The following is a 25,578-nucleotide window of genomic DNA, read 5'->3' as shown; positions in this document are numbered from 1 at the left end:
CCTCAATCCTGACCCCTCACTCCTACACACCTGAGTGCATGGTGGCTGCTGCTTGCCTCTTCACATGTGAAGACTCTTGTCTTTGTTCTAGAAATGTCACCAAGTGTGGCTTAGGGACAGCAAGACCTGTTTGTAGAAAAGGGAACAGAATTGTTTAGGTGTTCTTCTACTGGGAATTCACAAGTCCCTTCCAGAACAGGGCTGATAAGGAAAGAGATGATGTAATAAATTACTCCATAAAATCAGGTCTGTAAATGATTTCTGACAAAATTATTACAGGACATAAAGGAATTTACAACATCCAGATTCTATGTTTCATTTAAAGGGAAAAAACATGGAAACTAAATATGAAAGACTTTCATTAACAAGTGTACTCCATGTCTCATGCCACTGAATTTCTAACAGTCCCACTAGAGTGAAGGAAACATACATCCAACACAGGTTAAATACAAAAAGAGAAAAAGTGAAATGATTTCTATTCTTAATTTATTTTTGATTTTTATGTGCTATGCTGTTTTGCCTGTATGTATGTCTGTGTGAGGGTGTCAGATCTTGGAATTACAGACAGTTGTAAGCTGCTAAGTGGGGGCTAGAACCGAACCCCAGGGCTCTAGAAGAGCAGCCAGTGCTCTTAACCATGGAACTATCTGTCAAGCACCAAAATGCTTAATACAGAACTCTTGCTAACTTGTCTGAGAATAAAGAATATGAAACTCATTGTTGAAATGTTCCCATGAGATACAATAAAAAGCAAGTATGATATATGTTGATGGTGAAATAAGAATTTACTATGGATGAGATCCTCACCCAGGAAATCAAGGTGGCTGTAATTCTCCAACATCACATCCCTGTACAGATTCCACTGAGCAGGCTCCAGACATTCCCTCTCTTCCGGAGAGAACTCAATGGCCACATCCCAGAAGGACAACATTTCCTGAAACAAAAATCATTTTAGAATACCATACTTTAATTAAAGAAATAAATAATATAACTACCAATCACATTGAGCTAGACAGTTCCCTATCAACTTGACATTTCCTAAGGTCATTTGAGAAGAGAGAAATAGAAAACAATAATACCTAAGGCGGTCCTATCACTAAGCCTAGAGTGCATTTCTTAATTAGTGATTGATATGAGACAGCACAGTCCATTGTGGATGGTGCCTGTCCAGTGCAGGTGTCCTATGTGGTATAGGAAAGCAGGCTGTGCAAGTCTGTGGCCTTGGCTCCAGCTCTTACCTCAGGTTACAGCCTTGACTTCCCTCAGTGATGGACAGTTACCTGAAGTTGTAGTCTACAATAAAACCCTTCTTCTCAAAGCTGTCTTTCTTCAAGGTCTATATCACAGCAATAGAAACCCTACACAGGCATTGTGTGCCCATGGACCCAAATGGAGATTTTGCACATCATGAAAGAGAGCTAGAAATGTTGTACATTGGTGAGTAATATTCTTCAGACATTGCTGAAGTAGTCACATGATTTCACAGTAACCATGTTCAAAAAAATCCTATAAGCCCAGCTGGACATGATCCATTTAAGGCAGATGAAGTGTATAATGAAAGCGTCCACACAACATGAATTCAGTGCCACGTCCTCCTATACCACAGATAAGGAATACATACACTTCAGAATTTCATACCAGTGAACCAATGGGACTCGGGGTTTTCCTCTTTTCATTTTCTAACAGGCAGAAAATACGAACACAATCAAGATCTCGAGACCCTTACACCAGGCAGGACAGAGTACAGGAGGTGTCAGAAACCCTGCTTGCTTTGAGATACTGAGAAATCTGACAGCATCTACCTAAGAATAGCTCAGCTAGTGAGGCATGCTTCCCTACCAAAGCTGCTCAGTGAGCCCCCAGCTCCACTTCAGGAGCAGGCAGTCAGCTGATCATCATTAGCTTGCAGTCCCGGACCTTGCCCTATCATCCGCGCTCCCAGGCAGCTCTCCTGTCCCAGAAGCCCAAGGCGGACTCGGGCTGCACGTCCTAAGAAAACCATCACCCAGGGAGCAGTCCCTATCGCCTTCTCCCCAGCCCTGACCCTCAACCTCCTGCGTCCCAGCGGGTTCAGCACAGCACCTCCAAGGGCAGCTTCTCCGCCCTCCCACCCCGCCCAGGTCCGCTCCCTCCAAGACGGATCCGCACCCCGCACAGAGCCTCAGGCTGAGCTGCGCCCTGCACCAACCTCCAAGTCAGGGACGCAGCAGAAGATCCAGCAGGGCAGGACTCCCGCCCAACTTTGGGGAAGAAGCACATGGAAAGACCAAAGTCGGAAAAACCTTTCCTGGACGGTTCTCTGACGTCACAGTCGCATGGACTACATTTCCCAGAAGTCTGAGTAAAGGACTCCTGCCTGGTGATATTTACTCTTCCTGAACTTGCGTTTGGCTGCCTGCAGTAGAGATTAAGAGGAAGCAATGGTAGGCTGTAAAGGAATCAGATCGTCACCCAGGTACCTGCTTTGGGCTGCAAGACAGACTTAGTTTCCAGCTTTCTCACTCTGCAGGAACTGCCTTAGACTCTAGGAGGTCACAAACACTCCAGTGGGCAAGGAACCAATCAGAAGTTAGCTGGCTGTCTCCAGGGCGGGGGGTGGGGGGGGGGGACCGGGTGGCTTTTTTTTTGTTTTGGTTTGGTTTTTTTTGTTTTGTTTTGTTTTTTGTTTTTTGTTTTTTGTTTTTTTTTTTTTTTTTTTTTTTTTTTTGAGACTTAACAATAAAGACCTAACAAAGAGCAACCACCCTGGGAGGGCCACAACAACCAATTGACCAATCAACACAGAACAGGGCGCCCAAACCTGGAAGCATACCCTAGGCACTCCCACAAAAATTGCACACCCCAATAAATTCCTTCTTACTCCACTGCCATGTGAAATGGACAGAGTGCCTGAGTTAATGCAGTCAAATCATTAATAATATCTACAAGAGTTAGTTCCAGAGCAGCTTCAGAGGCAATAGAGGACCCTGTCTTGAAAAACAAAACAGCAAAACAAAACAACAAAGAGACTAATTGCTTTTGCACTGGAATGGGTCTCTTCGTGAGCATGGGGTTCAGAATTTGGGCACAATATGCTGGACAGCTGTTAGCCTGAGAAAAACCAATTGCACGAATGTCTGATTAAAGCAAGCTTTATTTTACAGGAGCACCAGGAAGTGGCCAGGTGGCTTTCTTTCCCAAAGTCAGCATTTGAGTAGCCCCTCATTGCCTTTTGTGGTCCCTTTGTGTGGAAGCGTTAGGGTTCATAGAACACAGCTGTCGAGATAATTAGCTGTGAAAATGGATGATATTAAAAAGAGCGGGTGTTCAATAATCATCAAGCTATCTGGAAAAACATTTTCTTAAGGCAGAAGCACAACCATCACAGGTTATTTGTATAAGGCACACGGTGAGCATACATCATGGGGGTCATACAACTTCCACATTGATTGGAACATGGTTTGCAGGGTACATTAGGCTTAGGAATAAGGAACTTACACTTTTAAGCGTCGGAGACTTAATAACAATGTATAAAAATGTGGTTCCTGAAATGTTTCTACACCCCAAATAGCCTCTCCACTAATGCAGCAATCCAAATCAGGCCAAATCAAAGTGAATTAGAAAAAGCCCACGTTTAGTACTTAGAAAGCTCCTGGATGGCCTTCTTCCAACGGAGGAGAAGAGAAAGAGAGACAAGAAAACCACCAGTTGATTGTCTGGGAGGCAGTTAGAATACCCTGTGGGAGTGGTCTTGAGCATCTCTGGGAGAAGGGTCATCATTTGGCGGGATTTCTGAGATGCAGTAGGGTTTGGAGTGAGATGGGGGAGGGGGCTTCGGTGGGACTTCTATCATTACATTCCAGAGTCTTTGTGTCTGTGGTTGCCAGGGGCTGGGGTAAAGCTTCCACCAGAAGTGTGGCTACTGTTTTGGTTTAAGACAGCAATGGGGACTCAGTCTTTTGTTCACCTCCAGATCCACAGTATGACATGCATGCCTGTGAGTCAAGACTTTGACATAACTATTAGGCTCAGAGGTCAGTTCTGTTCTATATGTCCTGATTTAACCTTACTACAGCATTAAAATGGGCATTAAATCAGCTGTACTTCAAAATGATAAAGCAATACTGTGTGGAGTGATCTTTTTGCACACTGTGAAGATCTGTCGCTGCCAAGGAAACTTCTGATTAGTTTAATAGAGCTGAATGGCCAATAACTAGGCAGGAGAGGGCAGATGGGAATTCCTGGGAGAGAGCAGAAGAGATGAATCTAGCTGAACAGAGATACCAGCTCCAGGCAGACAGAGGTAGGCATGCAGGATGGTGGAGAGGTAAAAGGAAAAAAAAAGAAAAAGAAAAAAAAAAGGCATGGGGCAGGTTTTAGATGAATTAAATCAGATTAAATGAAATTATACTGTAGCTGGGGAAACGTGTAAGGTAAAGGGCAAGCATTCATAAATAAGAAGTCTTGCTGAACCTGGTCCCCAGGCTAGGCTACATTAACTTGCCTTGCCCAGCATTCATGCAGAGGAAGAAGCTAGGTCCTCAATTTAGGTGTCATTCTTTATTCAAGCCAATGGGAGGCCTGCATCTTTCTGGAGACAGAGGAGTGGATGGTAAGGGGGGGAGGCAGGAGAAGGGAGTGGAGGGAGGGGAAAATGTGGTTGCTATGCAAAGTACATGAAAAGATGTTAATGAAATAAAATTAAGTTGAAAAAGAAGTCTTCCTGTCATTATCTGTAGGTGGGTGGTCCACACAAGTAAAACTTGCACAATGCACTATTTAGGAATGAATGGTATTTTCTTATAACTTATTTATTCTTTCAATTTCATTTTACATTCCATCCATAGTTCTTCCTCCCATCCCTCCTTCTACCCGCGCCCCCACCTCCCCTCTGGACAACCCCCAGGCCACCCCTCATGAATAAGGGCTCTATGAGGAGTCAATAAACACTGACACAGTAGATTAGGGCAAGGCCAAGCCCCTGCCATGCATTAAGACTGAGCATGGCATCTCACCAGAGGGAATGGACTCCTCCAAGCTATCTCACGTACCAGGTTTGTATCATGGTCTTACTGCCAGAAAGCCCCTCTGGTAGCCTAAGCTGTCATTTTGCTTTATTGACAGTGCCCTTTGCCTTACAGAAGCTTTTAGTCTCAGGAGGTCCCATTTATTAGTTGTCACTGTCGATGTCTGTGCTACTGGTGTTCTATTTAGGAAGTGATCTCCTGTGCCAATGTGTTCAAGGCTACTTCCACATAATATTCCCCTCACATCATAATAAAAACACAAAATATATAGAATAAAGAAAGAATATTAAGAACTGCAAAAGGAAAAGTCCAAGTAACAATAAGGGCAGATCAATCAGAATAACACAGGACTTCTCAATGAAGACACTCAAAGCCAGAAGTTCCTGGATAGACATTATGCAGACTGTAAGAGACCATGGATACCAACCCAGACTACTATACCCAGCTAAATTTCAATCACCATAGATGGAGAAAACCAGATATTCTATGACAAAACCAGATTTAAACAATACTTGCCAACTTATTCAGCCCCAAAGAAAGTTCTGGAAGGAAAAGTCCAACCCAAGGAGGATAGAGATGCCCAGGAAAGCACAGGCAATGCATAATCCCACACCAGCAAATCCTAAAGAAGGGGAACACACACCAACACCACCAAAAAATTACAGGAATCAACAATCACTGGTCATTGATATCCCTTAATATCTTTGGACTCAACTCACCTATTAAAAGATAGAGGCTATGAGAGTGGCTACAAAAACAGGATCCACCCTTCTGCTGCACACAAAAAAACCATGTCAACTTCAAAGAAAAACATTACCTCAGAGTAAAGGAGTGGGGAAAGACTTTCCAATCAAATGCACCTGAAAAGCAAGCTGGTGTAGCTACCCTAATATGTAACAAAATAGACTTCAAACTGAAGGTAATTGAAGGAGATGATAAAGGTTTTTCTTATTCATCACAGGAAAAATCCATCAAGATGAAGTCTCAATCGTGAACAAATATGCCCCAAATACAAGGGCAACCACATTCGTGAAAGAAACATTACTAAAACTTATATCACACATCAAACCCCACACGCTGACAGTGGGAATTCAACACTCCACTCTCACCAGTGCACAGGTCTGCCAGACACAAAATTAACAGAGATATAGGGGATCTAACAGGTTATTACTCAAATGGGCTTAATAGACATCTATAGAGCATTCCATCCAAACACGAAAGAACATAACTTCTTCTCAGTGCCTCATGAAACCTTCTCTAAAATCAACCATATACTCAGTCACAAAGCAAATTTCTACAGATACAAAAAAAAATTGGAATAACCCCATGTGTCTTATCGTATCACCATGAATTAAAGTTATAATTCAACAACACAAATTCTAGAAAGCATACAAACTCATGGAAACTGAAAAATGCCCAACAGAATCACCCCTGGGTGAAAGAAAAAATAAAGAAATTAAAGAATTCCTAGAATTCAATGAAAATGAAGACACAACATACCCAAACTTATGGGACACTAGGAAAGCAGTGCTAAGAGGAAAGCTCATAGCACTAAATACCTACCTACATAAAGAAGTTGGAAAATCCCACACTAGGGAATTAACAGAACACCTGAAAGCTCTAGAGCAAAAAGAAGCAAACTATTCCAGGAGGAATAGACGCCAGGAAATAATCAAATTGAAGGCTGAAATCAATAAAATAGAAATAAAGGAAGCAATAGAAACAATGTATGACCCAAAGAGTTGGTTCTTTGAGAAAACCAAAAAGGATAGACAAACACTTATCCAAACACACCAAAAGGTAGAGAGAGAATATCCAAATTGAAAATCAGAAACAAGAAAGGAGATATAACAACATACACTGAGGAATTCCAGAGAATCATCAGGTCATATTAGAATAACTCCACAAAATTTGAAAAATTCAAAAGAAATGGACAGTTTTCTATGTAGGTTCCACATACCAAAGTTAAATCAAGACCAGATAAGCAATATAAATAGACCTATAACCGTTAAGGAAATAGAAGAGGTCATTAAAACCTCCCTCCCCAAACAAGTCCAGGACCAGATGGCTTCAGGGCAGAATTTTAGCAGAATTTCAAAGACGATCTAACTTCAATACTCTTCAAATTGTTCCACACATTAGGACAGAAGGAACATTACCAAACTCATTTTATGAGACTACAGTAACCCTGATATGCAAGCCACACAAAGATGCAATCCAAGAAAGAACTACAGACCAACACTCTTCACAACCACATATAGATCTGACGCCACTGCTGGCAAAACAGTTTTCCTGTGAACATTGAAATGTCTACAGTGCAGGTTCTTTGGGGTCACAAAGAAGTCATAATAACTGAACAAGGTTAAAGTTCAACTCTCTGACATTTACCTACTAAGAACTCCATAACCCATTTTAGGATTTGTTACCTGTGCTTAACTCCCTTGAAACTCTCAACTGTTAATCTGTGTAAATATCTCAAATTTTGAAGGGCTCTACTGAATTTTAACAATGTTCCCTTGGCTTTTTGTTAGTTTGGGTTTTTGTTTGTTTTTCAAAAACCCAGGTGTGTATTTGGCACCAGGTGTGCTATGAGCTCTTCATTATGTTCCCTGCTCCTCTCCAAAGTGAACTGATTGGCTTCTGGGTCAAATGGGTGTGTGATGACAGCTGAACTGTTATCCATGCTGGAATTCCCTCTGCAGAAGTTGGATTTGTGGTGTTCAGTTTCCTCTTCCCTGGTGTCCCTATGTGACAGCATTAGGAATCTGGCACTCAAACACCTTACCACACACCATAATCTCTAACCTGGCAGCCTCTGAGATTTCACCTTTATCTCTTACAAGAAAAGGCAACCCATCCTCTATGTCTGCTTGGACTCTAATACTCAGAAGACAATTGCTTATGCCACAGTGCTTACAGGATTATGACTTCACCATGCCATGGAACAGTGGACAACTGCCATTCTAGAAGGGAGAAATAGACATCCAGCAAGGAAATATAAGAATTTGTAAGACAGAAATGCAATCGAAAAGACAAGTTCTACACTGCCTGTGTGGTACCTGAGGATCCTGACTGAAGTGCGTGGGCTCTAAAGAATTGTGGGAACTCAAACTTCCACCTGTGTGTGTGAAGAGCACGTAGCCTTTGTGTAATCTTTGCGGTGTTCCTGCTGTGAGGATATGGTCGGTATCAAACACAATGGAGCTGTCATCTGCACATTTCATCATGAACTGGTTCACTTTAACCCTGCTGCAAAGCTCCCTATTGACCTTACATGGAGTCTACAAATGGAGTAAAGAGTGGACAGTGCCATCAAGTTCTGCTTCAATCTTGAAATAGTGCCAAACCCCAAAGCAAGGTTTCCCTTGGCTCTGGGTTCTGACCCTTGAGAAACTAAACCCGGAAGCGGAGTTTTGGGCCTTTCGAATGAAATTCCACTTCTACAAGATAGAGACTTCCATGGATGTGCTCTAGGCTCGGAACACGTGTCCTGGGCTCAAACTACCAGGATTGCCAATATTGACCTTAATCTAACAATTACAGCTGATTTCACACAGTCTGTAACTTGAAAGGCACAGTGGTTAGAATGAGGTTGGCACCTATAGGCTCACACAGCTGAATGCTTGGGCACCAGTTGGTAGGAACAGTGTGGGAAGGATTAGCAGATGTGACTCATCATAGAGATGTGTCACTGGTGGGCTTTGCATATGCAGAATCCCAAGCCATCCCAGTTAGCATTGTCTGCCTCCTAGTGTGGATAAATATGAAAGCTGTCTGCTCCTGCTTGAGGAATATACATTCCCACCTGATACCATATTCTCCAGCAGAGGACATTTTTACAATGAAACAAGGAACCCCAAATGATTGATGTGTTCTTTCACAGCAATTAAAAAGACATTTGGTTCTGTGATTTTTTTCCAATGGAAGAGTGAAGGAATGTCTACTCACTTTAGAGCAGGCTCTAATGACAGACAAAGCAAAGTTTCCACTCCAGTCCCTATCTTCATGAATCAGTGTTTATGGGGGTTGTTGACAAGACTATGAATGAAGGATTAGAGCAGAAACAGGGATAACTTACATTTAGTGACATCAGCAATACTAACAATCTGACTGAATATCAGGTAAGCACTCAGGTTAGCTGCATGCCTACAGCTCAGTGTATGACTTCCAGGCAGCTCCACTGATGAGGCGTCTCCTCCCTTACAATCCTTACTGTTTGTTGTCTTCAGCAGGGAAGGTTCAGTGAATCTTGTAGTTGTGGGGGAATTTCCAAGGCCTATCACATGCACCCTTCCCAAGAGTTGATGAGGCTCCTTCCAGGATGGAATGTTCCTTAGAGGACACTGCTACTGGTCACATTGCACGCACAGTCACAATGGAGAGAACAAGGAATGAGTCTATTCAGCCCTGCTGATACTGTCAAGGGCAATCCTCCAAAGTTTGGAGCTATACACATTTAGAGAGATCTTTGCTCAATAATCCACTACTAAATCTCCCTAACAGACATTAGCAGAAGTGTGTCTCCTAGGTCATTTGAGATCTCATCAAGTGGACTGCTGGGTGTCCTGGATGACTGAGTCTGAAGTCAGGTACAAAACAGGTTACACCATTCCTGAGGAACAGAAGGGGGATGGGATGGGGTGGTGGTGGGGCATGGGAAGATGGAAGGGAAAGGGAAGTGGGATTGATATGTAAAATAAGACTTTCTAATTTCAATTATTTTAAAAATAAATAAACCATTAATGTACTTTTTAAAAAAAGAAATATATTGGTTAGTAGTCTCAATATTGTTTCCCATTTTCTACAATATCGTCATTTCTTGTGGAAATCCTCTCAGCTTTGGTATTTGCATACACACTCATACAAGTACAAACACACAACTTGACCTATTGGTCTATAACATCTTATCAGTTTCTGAGTTGTTAAGACAAATTCTTTCCTAGACCCTATACAAGGGACCAGTCTATCAAAAATGCAGAGACCCAGGTTGGTGTTTAACTTGTAATGTGACTTAGTAGGTGTGGGAGAAATATGTGGTAGTCGATGTCTCTTTCAGTTGTTATTGCTCACTCAGGATGTGCTGACTCAACTCTGTCAATGGGCTGCCAGCTGAAAAAAACCGACCAACCAAACCAAACCAAACCAAACAAAACAATAACAACAACAACAACACACACACACACACAAACCCAAAAAGTGATATGGAGACTTATTAATTAGCTCCATCTATTCCTTAAGATTTAGCTACTGGCTCTTACAACTTAATCTACTTCTCTTCATCTACATATTGCTAAGTGACTTGTGGTGTTTACATCTCCTGCACATCTTTGTCCCTTGGAGTCTCCCTGCCTTTCAGACCTGTCTCTGTCCAGAAGTCTGGGATATTGGCCATTTAGGTTTTTGTGGAACCAATCACAAGTTGTCTTGGCAAACATACACCATCACAGTGTACAAAAAGTTTATTCCACAACACCTGCCTTACACTAATCTCTCAGCCTGAAATGGGCCCCAAACTGACCAACTTGTGAAATATTTTTACAGACCACCACCTACTGGATTTTCAGTTTTAGCATGTTTTACTTTCTCTTAAGTCTCACTATCCATCGTGTTATTCAGCTATTACTGAACAATTCCCAGTTATTATTAATACCAGGTCCTTTTACTCATGAGGTCATAACCACTATTAGAGGGTCCAGAACCTTCAAGGAACCCAGAACATCTTAACCTGTTTCTCCTCATCTACATTTTGCCTCAGGGCTCTTTACCCCTTTTCTCTGTATGACTTCCTTTCCTATGTTCTCCAAGGCTGTCCGGAGTCTGCCTGGCTTCTGGCCCCCACTTGTTCTTCTCTCCCTTCTTCTTTTCACCTTTTCCTACAGATTTTCTTCCTTTTTATTGTCTCTGCCATCGAGCCCCACCTATCCCTCTCCCGCCTAGCTATTGGCCATTCAGCCTTTTATTAAGCCAATCAGGTGCCTCAGGCAGGCCAGGTGAAACAGATGCAACATATCTTTAAATCTTCACATCAGTAATAAAGGCAGCAGGTATGCATGCAACACATTGATGGGGGTCGTCCTTCTGTTTCTTTCTCTTCTCGGTTGATGAATAAGACACTGGATAGCAGAAGCAGGGGGACAGGAGGGGCTAGGAGATGAGAACAATGGAGAGGCAGAAAGAGATGCCATGTAGTAAAAGAAGGTCTAAAGGTGTGGATCCTTTTTGGGTAAGATAAGACCACATGGAAATACTTGGATTGATAGAAATGGTTTAATAATTAAGACAGAACTAGCCTATAAGAAGCCCTAGCCATCAACCAACCGTTTAATAGTTAATATACCATCTCTGTGTGTTTATTTGAGGCAAAGCAGCTCCACGCCAAGGTTGGAAAGAAAATCTCCAACAACAACACATCTTAACAGTTAATATCTCATAGAATAAACAAATGAAATAACTCCTTCCCTATTTATAATATTCCACAACACTGTAGTTTTCAGGTCTTGTTAATATCACATGTGAATTTTCATTTTACTTTCAAAATAATAGGGTTTAAAATTAGTAGAGAAATAAGAAATGGCAGCTAAGTTTGTAAGCATCTGCTATACTATTTAAGTGTGAGTTTCAGCAATCGTGATTTACTGCTGTGGTTATGTCTGCTATATTATTAACTCCTTAATATTTATATATTTATGCTATACTGTTTACTCCTGAGTGTCTGTCTCTGCCATACTATCTACTCTTCACAGTGTGAGCCTTTGCTATAGTATTTACTCTTGAGCTATGAGTCTCTGCTATACTATCTAGTCTTGAGAGTGTGTCTCTGTTTCCCATAGAATGTAGCTCTAATAAACCATTCTCTTATAGAACAAATGTGTTAGGAAATATTAAGTTAAGGCATGTTACTTTTGTTCATGTTGCAATTTGTTTAACTCTGTGAGGCTGTGATGCTCTATGTAGAATACCTGTTTGTCTAATACAGAACTGAACCACCAAAAGCAAGGCAGAAGAAAGAAAGGATAGGTGGGCTGGCAGGCAGAGAGGGTGTATAGAAAAAAGAAAGGGAGGTGTGGAGAAGAGAAAAGAAGTAGCCAGAGAAGGAGGTTATCAGGGGCCAGCCACATAGCGACACAACAAGGCATAAGTGAACAGGAAGAATGACAGAAGAAGAGAAAGTGAAGGCCCAAGGTAAAAGGTAGATGGGAGAATGTAAATTAAGAAAAGCAGGGAAGAAGCCAGCAAAATGAGGCCAGACATTGATAGATAATAAATAGGACCCTGTGTGTGATTGATTTGCGTGTAGTGGCAGGCTTCCCAAAGAGCAAAAATATCACACAACATGAATGTATATACATTGAGGTGACTTCCATTTATAAGGAAATCTCCCTCTTGTGCTCTGAGGAAATTACTAACTAGGTCTGCAAAAACTCCAAGGAAGACAAATCACAGACTCACATTCACACAGCAAACCTGATCTTTGTTCAGGTACTTTGGTGATCATATATATCTTAGACATTTTTAAAAGACAGTAACTTGCTTCATAGCAGCCTTCATCTGTTATTATCTATGACGGAAATTAAAGCAGGAAGCATACTCTCTTTGCCATTTAATCTGGAGGCTTATTCACTTCTGTTTACTCTAATGTGTGTATGATGTTTACATGTTAATAAACTATTTTTGACAGAACTCAATAATGGAAGTATGTAATGTGTTGTTTTCTAACTTTCTACACAGTAAAATCAGTTGACTGCTACACTTCTTCCTAACTCTAATAATGATGGATAACCAGGAACAAAGACAGCTGTGATCACTATGGATGTAGGAGGGAAGGAAGGGAGGATGGAGAGGCCACTGATCGTCATTTCTCTGTGGTACTCATGGCAAAGCCAACAGGAAGACACAAGGTGAGTCTCGTCACATCTCATCTCGGCAAAGCCATTCCTCTCCATTCCCAGAAGTCACACTGCTGCAGGGGCCCTAAGTCCCCAGCATCTGAGCCATTCTGGAAGTCTTCTCAATTGCTCCCTTATGAGGCCTTCCCAGTAGGATGCTGTCACTCTGTAAATATTGTGACAGCCAAGGTCATGAGCTGTAATCACTGCTGAAACAGAAAAGTTTGGATATGTCTAAAACCAACAATGTTCAAAATGACATTTTTGGGAGAATTTAACACATATCTATTGAATATTTTATTCAAATCTCCACATTCTTTCACCTATTACTTAAAACCCTTAAAAGCACTTTACTCTCCCAACTTGTTTGGTGCTTTTTTTTTGTTTTATTTTTTCATTCCACTTAGGGTTCCCTCCATGTGTAGGGGTGTAGACAGTTGACTGGACCCTGGAATCCCCTCAGATGACTCTCTCCCTCAGGAGCCATCAATTGCCAATAGCTTCTCCACTCAGGGTGAAACACAGTGCCCTTATGCAGCCGTGCTTTTTGCATAACGGGGTTTAGCCTGTGTAAGTGCTGTCTAGTAACAGCCACAGTGTGTTCAAGCATGAAATGGTACTGACATGTCTAGCAGTGTGTCACTGTTCTAGAAATGTCTCAACATTTCACTGTCACACTGCAGACATCTACTATATCTGGTCTGACATTCCTTCTCCTGCTTCTCCTTCAGGACTCCCTGACTTGGCCTTAGATGTGTGTAAGCAACTTTTTACAATGTGTGACACAGGTGTCACTTTCAGATCCGGGCACTCCACAGGCTAATAGTCTCTATATTTGGACTAATTTGCATTTGTGTTTATTCTCCATCTACAACACAATATTTTCTGGTGGGTGCTGAGGGTGCCTAATTCCGAGGTTATAAAGATGAGACCTTGCGTTCATTTATTGTATCCACTTATTAAAATTAATTTTAATTACCCTTAAATTCTTCCTAGGGCTTATCACCTAGCCAGGCAGAAGTATGTCACTGAATTATTATCACATCAGTTACTGTTTGTGGAGTAAGTTTTAAAACCAGTCATAAAATGACTGATTACTCTCATAACTTTCCTGCTATTATTGCATTACAGACACTGTTTTTGTTTTTTATCTGAGGCACAGCAGCTGCACCTGATACTCTAGCTGCCTCACCTGATGACTGGGCCTCTGCAGCTGCTTCTGCTGCCTTGATCCTGAGGCCTTAGACCAGAGGAGCCTTCAGGTTGGGTTAACTAAGCTCTATCTTTTTATCTTACCAATAAGAATTCAGGAGCCAGATGCTGGGTGAAAACCTGCTACCTCAGAGAGACAGAGCTTCCTACACACCAGGGGAGATATTCCAGGAGCTCGAATGACTCCACTGGGAGAAACAACAGCCAATGCCAGATTCCAGACAAACAATGGACAAAGTTATGACATGGTAAAGGTGTCAGGAACAGTTACAGAAGAAAGAGACTCACTGCTTGAACAAAGTGTTGGGGTTACTGCAAAGAGAAGTCATCACTGTAGGGTTTCTCTCCAGTGTGAACTCTCTTGTGTTTCCTAAAGGACGATACATGCCGATAGGCTTTGTGACATTCCTCACACTTGTATGGTTTCTCTCCAGTATGAACTGTCTGATGTCCTCTAAGAGATGCCCATGAGTGGAAACACCTGCCACACTCTTCACACTTGTAAGGAGTGTCTTCACAGTGATTCCTTTGATGTTTTCTAAGGGATGAAGATGAGAAAAAACACTTGCCACACTCTTCATCCTCGTAGGCGTTCTCTGCAGTAAGAGCTGTCTTGTTCTCAATGAGGAGAGCAGGCTTAGTAAAGCCTTTTCTGCTCAGTTTACACTTGTAGACTTTCTCTCTAGTATGAGTTGCTTTGTGGTCCTTAAGGCTTGCATGATAACGGAAGGCTTTGTGACATTCTTCACACTTGTATGGCTTTTCTCCAGTATGAACTATATGATGCCCTCTAAGAGCTGACCATGAGAGAAAACAGCGGCCACACTCTTCACACTTGTAAGGATTGTCTTCACAGTGAATTCTTTGATGTCGTCTAAGGGATGAAGACGAGAAAAAACATTTGCCACACTCCTCACACTTGTATGGTTTCTCTCCAGTATGGACTCTCTGATGTTCTTCAAGGTTTGAAAAGAGGGAAAACTTTTTGCCACACTCTGCACACTTGTGGGACTTGTCTTCAGAATGGATTCTTTGATGTCGTGTAAGGGATGCAAGTGACGCAAAACACTTGTCACACTCGTCACACTTGTAGGCTTTCTCTGCAGTATAAGCTGCCTTGTCCTCAATGACGACAGCAGGCTTAGTAAGGCCTTTTCCACTCAGTTTACACTGGTAGAGTTTCTCTCCACTATGCACTGCCTTGTGGTTCTTAAAGCTTGCATGATAACGAAAGGCTTTGTGACATTTTTCACACTTGTAAGGTTTCTCTCCACAATGAATCTTTTGATGTTTCTTAAGGAATGAAGGATCATAAAAAGCTCTGCCACACTCTTCACACTTGTAGGGTTTCTCTCCAGAGTGAGTTCTTTGATGTTGCTTCAGCATTGAAGAATAATAAAATAATTTGCCACATTCTTCACACTTGTAGGTTTTTTCATCAGTATGATTTTTCTGGTGTATGAAAAGTGATGAGCGCGTATTGAAGGCCTTATGACATTCTTTACACTGGTAGGGTTTTTCTCCAGTATGAAGTCTCTGGTGTATGGAAAGTGTTTTATAAGATCTAAGGACCTTACCACATTCCTCACACTTGTAAGTTTTCTTCCTTCTATGAAGTCTCTGGTGTATAGAAAGTGTTCTGTAAGAACTAAGGGTCTTACCACATTCTTTGCACTTGTGTGGTTTCTCCTTTGTATAAATTCTCTGCAGTTGAATACTTAATGAGTTACAATCAATGGTCTTGTTGTAAACATTATAATCATTGGATGTTGTTCCTGTTGAACAAAAGTTGAGATATGAACAAAAGCTAGGAAATAGTGTCCATACTTAATCTTTTAAAAAGGAATCATTTACTCATACGTGTGAAACTACAGTACATTTCAAACTCTAAAGGCACTAAGATAGTTGATAAAATATTATAGTAGAAATAATTAATACTTCTACTAGAATAAGGGCACAACCATAGAACATACATATAATGACATATTATTTGAAGTTTAATAGCTAAGTAGGTTATAAGGGCATTTTACTAACAGAAATAAGTGTATTAAACAGAGATTTTATACAGCCCGGCATGCATAAAATTATAAAGTATAAAATGAGTGACAGGAGCTAATATTGACTTTCTGAATTTCAGCCTCCATCTAACTATAAAATTTTTGTCCTCCACATAGAGTTTTATTTTGGAGGATACAAAAGATATGCTGCACACGAAGTAGATGGTGTAAAAAGAAATTTATAGCTCAAAAATGCAGAACAATATTTTATGTTTTATTTGGTTGACAAGAAAATATATACCTGAAACAGTGATTTATGATAAAAAAAAAAAAAAGCCAAAAGCTTTAGGTTCACCTGTGCATTGCACAAATTTTCTGAGACAACATATTTATCACTGAATTGATGAAAAAAATTGACTTATTTCCTTTGTTGTTTGTTTCTGCTTTTTTAAGACAAGGTTTCTCTATATAGATCATGCTATCCTAGAACTCAACTATCTAAACCAAGATGGCCTCAATCTTAGAGATTCACCTACTTCTGCCTCCCAAGACTGGGATAAGTGAAGGAGTTGACTATGCCCAGGCAATAAATCATGTTTTTGTTTGTTTTGTTTGTTTGGTTGGTTGGTTAGTTTTTTTAGACAGGGTTTCTCTGTGGCTTTGGAAGCTGTCTTATAACTAGCTCTTGTAGACCAGGCTGGCCTCGAACTCACAGAGATCTGCCTGCCCCTGCCACCCAAATGCTGGGATTAAAGGTGTGGGCCACCACAGTTGGCTTAAATGCTGAATTCAAAGACAAAACAACTATTGAACACTGAGTAGAGGGACAAAGAACCAGGCATGAAAACACAGCATAGCTCATAGAGATTTTAATCTTTTGTTCTGATGTACTTTATCAAAGTGTTCTACAGCCACCAGAATATATAGGGAATGTAGAACAAATGATTATAGGTTGTACACATCTCCAAATTCCAAATTAAAGAAAAAGATTGTGAACCCATAAAATTGAACTTGGTAAGCTATTAAGTGCACACTCATTGTTACAGTTTTCATCTTTGAATACACACACACACACACACACACACACACACACACAAACACAGCATGCATTTTAAACCCTCATTACTGAGTATCTGATAAAGAAAAACTTTAAAGATATCTTCATCAAAGATAACTGTGATGGGGTCATATTTGTCAACATGAGTGCAAGTGACACAAAAGAATCTCATGTGTGAATTCAGTTTCTTCCAATGTTTTACACTTAGTCCTTTAGAAAGGTGTGAAATATTTCAGATTTGTAGGAAATACTACACAGTCTGTTACTGAACTACCCAAAATGGCTTGAATTTTGGCTTGAATTTTATCCAACTGCAACCCCAACTCAACAATACTGCTGAGAAAATTTTCTCACACATATTCACTGACACCTTTGGTAGAGCTATGGGTTTACATCATAAAATAACTGAATCAATAGAACTAACTGTTTTAGATTTTAAGTCCCTGGCTTGTATGTGGTATGATGTAATTTTGGACTTGGCTTTTTAAACCCAACTAAACTAGGGTTAGAGTGATGGAACGACCAGTGTATTAATTGGTACAAACCCAACCTTGACCTTCTGGACCTCCCACAGGATAAGTGTGGGTATTATTGTCTGGTCCAGATTTTGAGGGGGGGGGAGCCAACCAAACAAAGAAAAACATGACATAGTAAAGATGTTGACTGAAGAAATAATGGGTACATTTTTCAGTTAAATTCACATCTTACATCATTTCTGTGGATGCTGAATGAGGGATTACAGAGTCAACACCATCTGTTCTCTCTCTGCTATTGTTCTGTGCCTTACATTTTATTTCTTTCACTGACACTCCCTGTCAGGGAAATAACAATCACTGGGCATTAACAGCTCTTAATATCAATGGTCTCAATTCACGTATAAAAAAAGACACTGGCTAACAGAATGGATATGAAAGCAGGATCCATCATTCTGCAGCACACAAGAACATCATTCTGCAGCACATAAGAAACACATTTCAACTTAAAAGTCTAACATTACCTCAGAGGAAAGGGTTGCAAATGATTTTCCAATCAAATGAACCTAAGAAACAAGTTGGTGTAGCTATCCTAATATCTAACAAATAGACTTCAAAGTAAAATTAATCAAAAGAGATGAATAAGGACATTTCACATTCATCACAGAAGAAAATCCATCAGAATGAAGTTTCAGTTCTGAACATCTAATGTTCCAAATGGGGGCCCTATCTTCCATTTGGAGAGCTCAGTAGTCACTGTTAGAAAAGGTTATCCTTCACTGTAAGTAACATAAATATTTTAAATGTCACATGCAGCAGATCTCACAGAGGTTAAAGGAACATAATTTTTTATGTACATCCAGAACACAAAAACTTAATTCCTACTTATCTGATAGAGACTCAAACCTGAAATCATGTACAGGAAGCTAGATGTAGCTTTTTTTCTAGAATTAATATTCTATATGGTCATTAATATCGTGACAAAAGTTTAACAGATATGTATATATCTTAAAATTTTTGAGATAACATTTACTCCTTAAGTGTTAAAGATTCAAAGTAAAACCTAAGGATTATGAGATTTGTGGCAATAAAATAGTCCCCAAAGGTGGTTTTTCTTCTGTACCATGTAAGGTGGCTCTTAACATGATTTGGGAGATCTTGTCTATTTGCCCTTCCCGGGGGGATCCACGTATGTTTCCTTTATGGTTCTCTTTGTTACCTAGCTTCTCTGGGATTGTGGACTGTAGGCTAGTTGTCTTTGCTTTGTGTCTAATATCCACTTATGAGCGACTGTATACAGTCTTTCTGGGTCTGGCTTACCTCACTTAGGAAGGTTTTTTTTTTTTTTTCTAGTTTCATCAATTTGTCTGCCAGTTTTAAGATGTCATATTTTTGTTTTGTTTTGTTTTGTTTTTTACCACTGAGTCATAATCCATTGTGTAAATGGAACACAATTTCCTTACCCATTCTTTAGTTGGGGGACATTTACCAGGTTCTGTTGCTATTACAAATCATGCTGCTATGAACACAGTTGTGCAAATGTCTTTGTAGTATGTGTGTGCATCTTTTGAGTATATGCCCAAGAGTGGTATTGGTAGGTCTTGAGGTAGATTTTCTAGGAAATGGCCATATTGATTTTCATAGTGGTTGTACAAGTTTGCACTCCCACCAAAAATAAAGGAATGTTCCCCTTTCTCCATATCCTCTCCAGCATAAGCTGTTATCAGTGTTTTTGATCTAACAGGTGTAAGATGGTATCTTAGAGTGTTTTGATTTGCATTTCCCTGATGGCTAAGGCAAATGGCATAAGTGTCTTTCAGCCATTTGCCTTTTTCTACATATTGACAGAACATTCTGGATAGATGTTCTGCAGACTTTAAGGGACCAACAATTCCAACACAGACAAATACACTCAAAGAAGCTTCAATGACTGTAGACAGAACCTTACAGAACCTTAACATCTAACTCTACTAACTGCCATGAAAGAGAGGCACACAATCACTGTATCCAAACTGTTTGATGGACATCCCTGAATCAACAGTGTAGGACCTTGTTGGTCATCCTGTCCTCGTCTTCCTAGGCAGAATAATCAGGCCCTGCCTGCTGAACCAACTGGTGGTAAAAGTGTTGAAAAAAGGAAACAGCACCCATCATATTTATGTTCTCAATGTCCCAACAGAATCCCTTTTATAATAGATTAATGCTTTCAATCTTCCCTAAGATCAGTGGGGAATGAACTATTATCCAAAGTGACTCCAGTTTGTCTGAGTTTTATCCAACTGCTCACCACACCCAAATTGTTCTGATCAGGACTAAAACTGTTGAGGCTCTGTCACTGGCTGCCACTCTGTGATGGAATTGTGGGCTTGGCTTTATGAACCCAATCATGCTCACTTTGGTATAGAGATCCTTCTGGCATAAGTCTGCTGTCAACCTCTGCAAAGAAATGACTCTCAGTCTGTCCAGCACCAAGTTCTCTTTCCCTAAGTCTTACACTACAGTGGAGACTCAACAAAAAGAAAAACCTTGGAGGTCACTGTAAACAGAAGCATAGCTCACTGTTGGGGAAATACAAAGCTGAAGAGACTTAAACCATCATAAGCATCTGAGAGATGTGCCTTGATGATAAAGCCACGAAGAGAGACCTAAAGAATGATCCCCATAGAACCATGTTTCTAGGCACATGGGAAAGCCTGCCTTTCTGTTGGATATCTGGACCTCAGTTCTGACCCTGACCCCTCATTCCTACACACCTGGGTGCTTGGTGGCTGCTGCTTGTCTCTTCACACCTGGAGGCTCTTGTCTTTGCTCCAGAAATGTCACCAGGTGTGGCTTAGGGACAGCAAGGCCTGTTTGTAGAAAAAGGAACAAGATTGTTTATGTCTTCTTCTACTGGGAATTGACATGTCCTTGTTCATAAGGAAAGAGATGATGTAATAAATGGCTGCATACAATAAGTTCTGTAAATGTTTTCTGACAGGATCACTACAGTACATAAAGGAATGTACAGCATCCAGATTCTGAGTTTCATTTAAAGGAAAAAAAATCTGAAATAATTGTACTCCATGTCTCATGCCACTAGAGTGAAGGAAACATATATCCAACACAGAAAGGTTAAACACAAAAGGAGAAAAACAGTGAAATGATTCTTTTTAAAAAATAATTTTACTTTTTTATGTGCATTGGTGTTTTTTCTGCATGCAAGTCTCTGTGGAGGTGTCAGATCTTGGAATTACAGACAGTTATAAGCTGTCATGTGTGTGCTAGAATTGAACCCCTGTCCTCTAAAAGGGTAGTCAGTGCTCTTAACTACAAATTCATCTCTCCAGCACCAAAAGTATTCTTACTACAGAAAAAGCCTGATTTTTCTGAAAATGAAGCATATGAAACTCGCTGTTGAAATGTTCCCATGAGAAACAGTACAAAGTGAGGAAGCCACATGCTGATGGTGAAATAAGAATTCACTATGGATGTGATCCTCACCCAGGAATTCAAGGTGGCGGTAATTCTCCAACATCACATCCCTGTACAGATTCCACTGAGCAGGCTCCAGACATTCCCACTCTTCTGGAGAAAACTCAATGGCCACGTCCCAGAAGGACAGCATCTCCTGAAACAAAGGTCAATGAATGATAATGCATTTTAATTTAATTAAGACCAGTAATAATATAAATACCAAGAGCATTGGGCTGGATAGTTCTCCTGTCAACTTGACACTAGCTAGGGTCATTTGAGAAGAGAGAGACATGATAGAGAAAATGTCTCTCTAAGGTTGTCCTATCGCTAAGCCTAGAGTGCATTTCTTAATGCACGCTAAGCCTAGAGTCCATTGTGGATGGTGCCTGTCCAGTGCAGGTGTCCTATGTGGTATAGGAAAGCAGGCTGTGCAAGTCTGTGGCCTCAGCTCCAGCTCTCACCCCAGGTTACAGCAATGACTTCCCTCAGTGATGGATAGTTACCTCTGAAGTTGTAGTCTACAATAAAACCCTTCTTCTCAAAGCTGTCTTTCTTCAAGGTCTATATCACAGCAACGGAAACCCTAACACAGGCATTGTGTGCCCATGGACACAAATCGAGATTTTGCACACCATGAAAGAGAGCTAGAAATGTTTCTTACATAGTTGACTAATATTCCTCAGACATGTCTGAAGTAGTCACATGATCTCACACTGCACCCATGTTCAATGAAAGGCAAGGCAAAAAAGAAAAAAAAAAATCCCATAAGCCCAGTTGGACATGATCCATTTAAGACAGATGAGGTGTGTAATGAAAGCAGCCACAGAATAGGAATTTAGTGCCATGTCCTCCTATACACCACACATAAGGAATACATACACTTCAGAATTTCATACCTATGAACCACTAGGATTCGAGTTTTTCCTCTTTTAATTCTTTAACGGGCAGAGAAAATGAACAAAATCAAGATCTCGAGACCCTTACCAAGGGTCAGAGTACAGGAGTCAGAAACCCCGCTTGCTCTAAGACCCTGAGAATCTGACAGCTTCCACTTGAGAATGGCTCAGCTAGTGAGGCATGCTTCCCCACCAAAGCTACTCAGTGAGCTCCCAGCTCCACCTCAGGAGCAGGCAGTCAGCTGACCATCATTAGCTTGCAGTCCTGGTCACCTCAGCTGACCAACATTAGCTTGCTGTCCTGGACCTTGAACTATCATCTACTCCGCGCTCCCAGACAGCTCTCCTGTTCCAGAAGCCCAAGACGGACTCGGGCTGCACGTCCTAAGGAAACCATCACTCAGGGAGCAGTCCCTATCGCCCTCTCCCCAGCCCTGACCCTCAACCTCCCGCGTCCCAGGTGGTTCAGCACAGCACCTCCAGGGCAGCTTCTCTGCCCTCCCACCCAGCCCAGGTCCGCTCCCTCCAAGACGGAACCGCACCCCGCACTGAGCCTCAGGCTGCGCTGCACCCTGCACCAACCTCCAAGTCAGGGACGCAGCAGGAGATCCAGCAGGACAGGACTCGCGCCCAACTTTGGGGAAGACGCACTTGTAGAGACCAACTACTGGATCGTTATTTCCTGGATGTCTGTGATGTCACAGTCGCACGGACTACATTTCCCAGAAGTCTGAACGAAGGAATTCCTGAACTCCTAGCTGGTGATATTTACTCTTCCTGGACTTGAGTCTGTCTGCTTGCAGTAGGTATTGGGAGGAAGAAATGGAGTTTCTGGGTAGGTGTTGGTCTGAGAAATAAACCAATTGCTCGTGTTTCTGATAAGTTTTGTCCTCAAGTAGCGAAGATTCCCAAAGACCACCAGGGAGGCAGACTTAGCCGTACAAGGTTTATTTTTCTGCCCTACATCTGGAGGGACCCTGTGTAGCAAGCTGATGCAGCGGGTCTCCAGATGGAGTGAGTTCCTTGTTTACTGGTAGGATTTTTAAAGAAACTAACTGCAGGTTACATCAGAGGCAGGGAAGAGGTACTGGTCAGTTCCTGATTGGTTGACATTTAGGGGGATTTTTCAAAGCCTCATTTTGGCATGAAATACTTGTTGATCAGCTATTCTCATTGGCTGGCTGTAGAAGGGAACATTCTGTGGTTTCTATGGCTTTGTGTTGTTACTTGCAGGTGGCCTGTTGTACATAGATACCAATAGTTTTCAGGAACTCAGTATCCTGGAGACAAAAGGGGAGGTTTTGGTCTCGGAGGATTTTTTTTTTTTTCTTTTTTTTTTTTTTTGGTGTGGCCAAACACAATTCAGGAACTAAGTGTCCAGGAAGCTAGGGGTCTGGAGTTCCTGTATTCAGTTTTGGCCCTAGGTTCCAGGAGGCTAGGGGGTCTGGAGTTCCTGTATTCAGTTTTGGCCCTAGGTTCCAGGAGGCTAGGGGGTCTGGAGTTCCTGTATTCAGTTTTGGCCCTAGGTTCCAGGAGGCTAGGGGGTCTGGAGTTCCTGTATTCAGTTTTGGCCCTAGGTTCCAGGAGGCTAGGGGGTCTGGAGTTCCTGTATTCAGTTTTGGCCCTAGGTTCCAGGAGGCTAGGGGGTCTGGAGTTCATTTGTGTTCTTTCGTGGCCCCAGGTCTGGTGCATACAACACAGTCTCCAGGAACGAAGCCTCCTGGAGGTTAAGGGGGAGGGTTTGGTAGTTCCTTTGTGACATGTGCTGAGTCAGAGGCCTACATGTCTTTTCTGTAGCCTGGCATGGTTGCTAAAGCAGGGAGCTGGAGGAGGGTCTGGTTCCCTTCTAAAGCAAGCTTTATTTTGCAGGAACACCAGGAAGTGGCCATTTGGCTTTCTCTCCCAAAGTGGATGTTTCAGAGAGCAGCCCCTCACTGCCTTTTTGGGGTCCCTTTTTGAGGAAGTGTTCTGGTTCATAGAAAAGAGCTGTCAAGATAATTGGTGGTTAGAAAGGATGAAATGAAAAGATAAAACGTGTCTAAGCCTAAGCTAAGGCCAAGAGTTCATGAATACTAAGACGTCTGTCTACACATGTTCCCCATGATGGGTTACCTCATCCACCTTTATGTGGGGGTATGAGATAGGTACTACCTATACTTGGTGTGTTATGCTTTGTTCAAGCCCATGGAGACTGAAGATGATTGGATGGGGAGAGGGATAGATGGCAGTCTGGAAAGGGGGGTTGGGAGAGCAGAAGGTGGGGAAATTTTGGTTATGTAAAAGACATGAAAATGTTAAGTAAATGAAATAAAATTTAATGAAAAAATTCTCCCTACCAGTATTTTCTGGCTGGGGGTCCAGACAAGTAAGTAAAACTGCACAAAACACTGGCGTGTGAGAGAAAAGTATCTTTTAAAGATGATTTTGAAACCATCCTTGGTGAGCCTAAATGTGCTTCTAAATAATCACAGGCTTCTGACAAATGGACCCGATCCAAATCTGAACTGAAAATTAAAGACCTTCTCTATAATGAAACAGAAAAAACTAACTTAAAAAAATATGAATGAATAAAACATACATGGTAAAGCAGTTTGAGTAGAAGTTGGGGTTTGTTTTAATATTCGGTGCTACATATAAATAATCCATCTTAATTTGTAGTGACACTCTGCATGTTCCACACGTGGATCTGACTCCACAGCTTGTAAAACAGTTTTCCTGTGAACACTGGAATCCCTACAGGGTAGGAGGTTCTTCAGGGACACAGAGAAGGTATAATCACTGAACAAGGTTAAAGTTCAACTCTCTGACATTTACTTGCAAAGAAGTAAATAATCCATCTCAGGATTGGTCACCTTTCCTTAATTCCCTTGAAACTTTCAACTGTTAATCTGTGTAAATATTTCTGTTCTTGGAGGGCTCGACTAGAACTTTAACCATGTTCCCTTGGTTTTTTGTTTGTTTGGATACCTTACACATAGCAGCATCAGCAATACTAACAATCTGACTGAACATCAGGTAAGCACTCAGGTTAGCTGCATGCCTACAGCTCAGTGTATGACTTCCAGGCAGCTCCACTGATGAGGGGTCTCCTCCCTTACAATCCTTACTGTTTGTTGTCTTCAGCAGGGAAGGTTCAGTGAATCTTGTAGTTGTGGGGGAATTTCCAAGGCCTATCACATGCACCCTTCCCAAGAGTTGATGAGGCTCCTTCCAGGATGGAATGTTCCTTCAGAGGACACTGCTACTGGTCACATTACACGCACAGTCACAATGGAGAGAACAAGGAATGAGTCTATTCAGCCCTGCTGATACTGTCAAGGGCAATCCTCCAAAGTTTGGAGCTATACACGTTTAGAGAGATCTTCTTTGCTCAATAATCCACTACTAAATCTCCCTAACAGACATTAGCAGAAGTGTGTCTCCTAGGTCATTTGAGATCTCATCAAGTGGACTGCTAGGTGTCCTGGATGACTGAGTTTGAAGTCAGGTACAGAATAGGTGACATCATCACACACAGGTGTCATGGGAGTGAGTTAGAGATGTACTTACCATTCTTACCATACCTTACCTTGGAACATGGACTTTCCATGGACAT

General features: G+C 41.5%; 3 protein-coding genes across 3 annotated transcripts in view; all 3 read right to left on the bottom strand.

Moving 5' to 3' along the window:
- LOC127220700 (zinc finger protein 58) overlaps positions 1–2,257 on the bottom strand; it is a 48,899-nt gene extending 46,642 nt beyond the window's left edge. The window contains exon 1 of the mRNA XM_051182628.1: positions 2,189–2,257. The gene's annotated coding sequence lies outside the window, so the exon portion shown is untranslated. The remainder of the gene's footprint in view (positions 1–2,188) is intronic.
- LOC127220796 (zinc finger protein 58) lies at positions 23–25,578 on the bottom strand. Its single transcript, XM_051182694.1, has 4 exons — positions 25,547–25,578; positions 22,566–22,650; positions 808–934; positions 23–126 (listed from the first exon to the last, which is right to left on the bottom strand). The coding sequence occupies exons 1-4, from the start codon at positions 25,576–25,578 to the stop codon at positions 23–25; spliced, it is 348 nt and encodes a 115-aa protein (XP_051038651.1).
- On the bottom strand, positions 14,156–21,238 carry LOC127220697 (zinc finger protein 58-like). The gene is made up of 3 exons (XM_051182622.1): positions 21,115–21,238; positions 20,385–20,480; positions 14,156–15,879 (listed from the first exon to the last, which is right to left on the bottom strand). Exons 1-3 carry the CDS (start codon positions 21,236–21,238, stop codon positions 14,414–14,416), a joined length of 1,686 nt encoding a protein of 561 aa, XP_051038579.1. The 3' UTR covers positions 14,156–14,413.

This window comes from Phodopus roborovskii, unplaced genomic scaffold (genome assembly GCF_943737965.1).
Source record: "Phodopus roborovskii unplaced genomic scaffold, PHOROB, whole genome shotgun sequence".
Classification (NCBI taxonomy): domain Eukaryota; kingdom Metazoa; phylum Chordata; class Mammalia; order Rodentia; family Cricetidae; genus Phodopus; species Phodopus roborovskii.
Note: the sequence above shows the minus strand (reverse complement) of the source record. Positions and strands in the feature narration are given on the sequence as shown.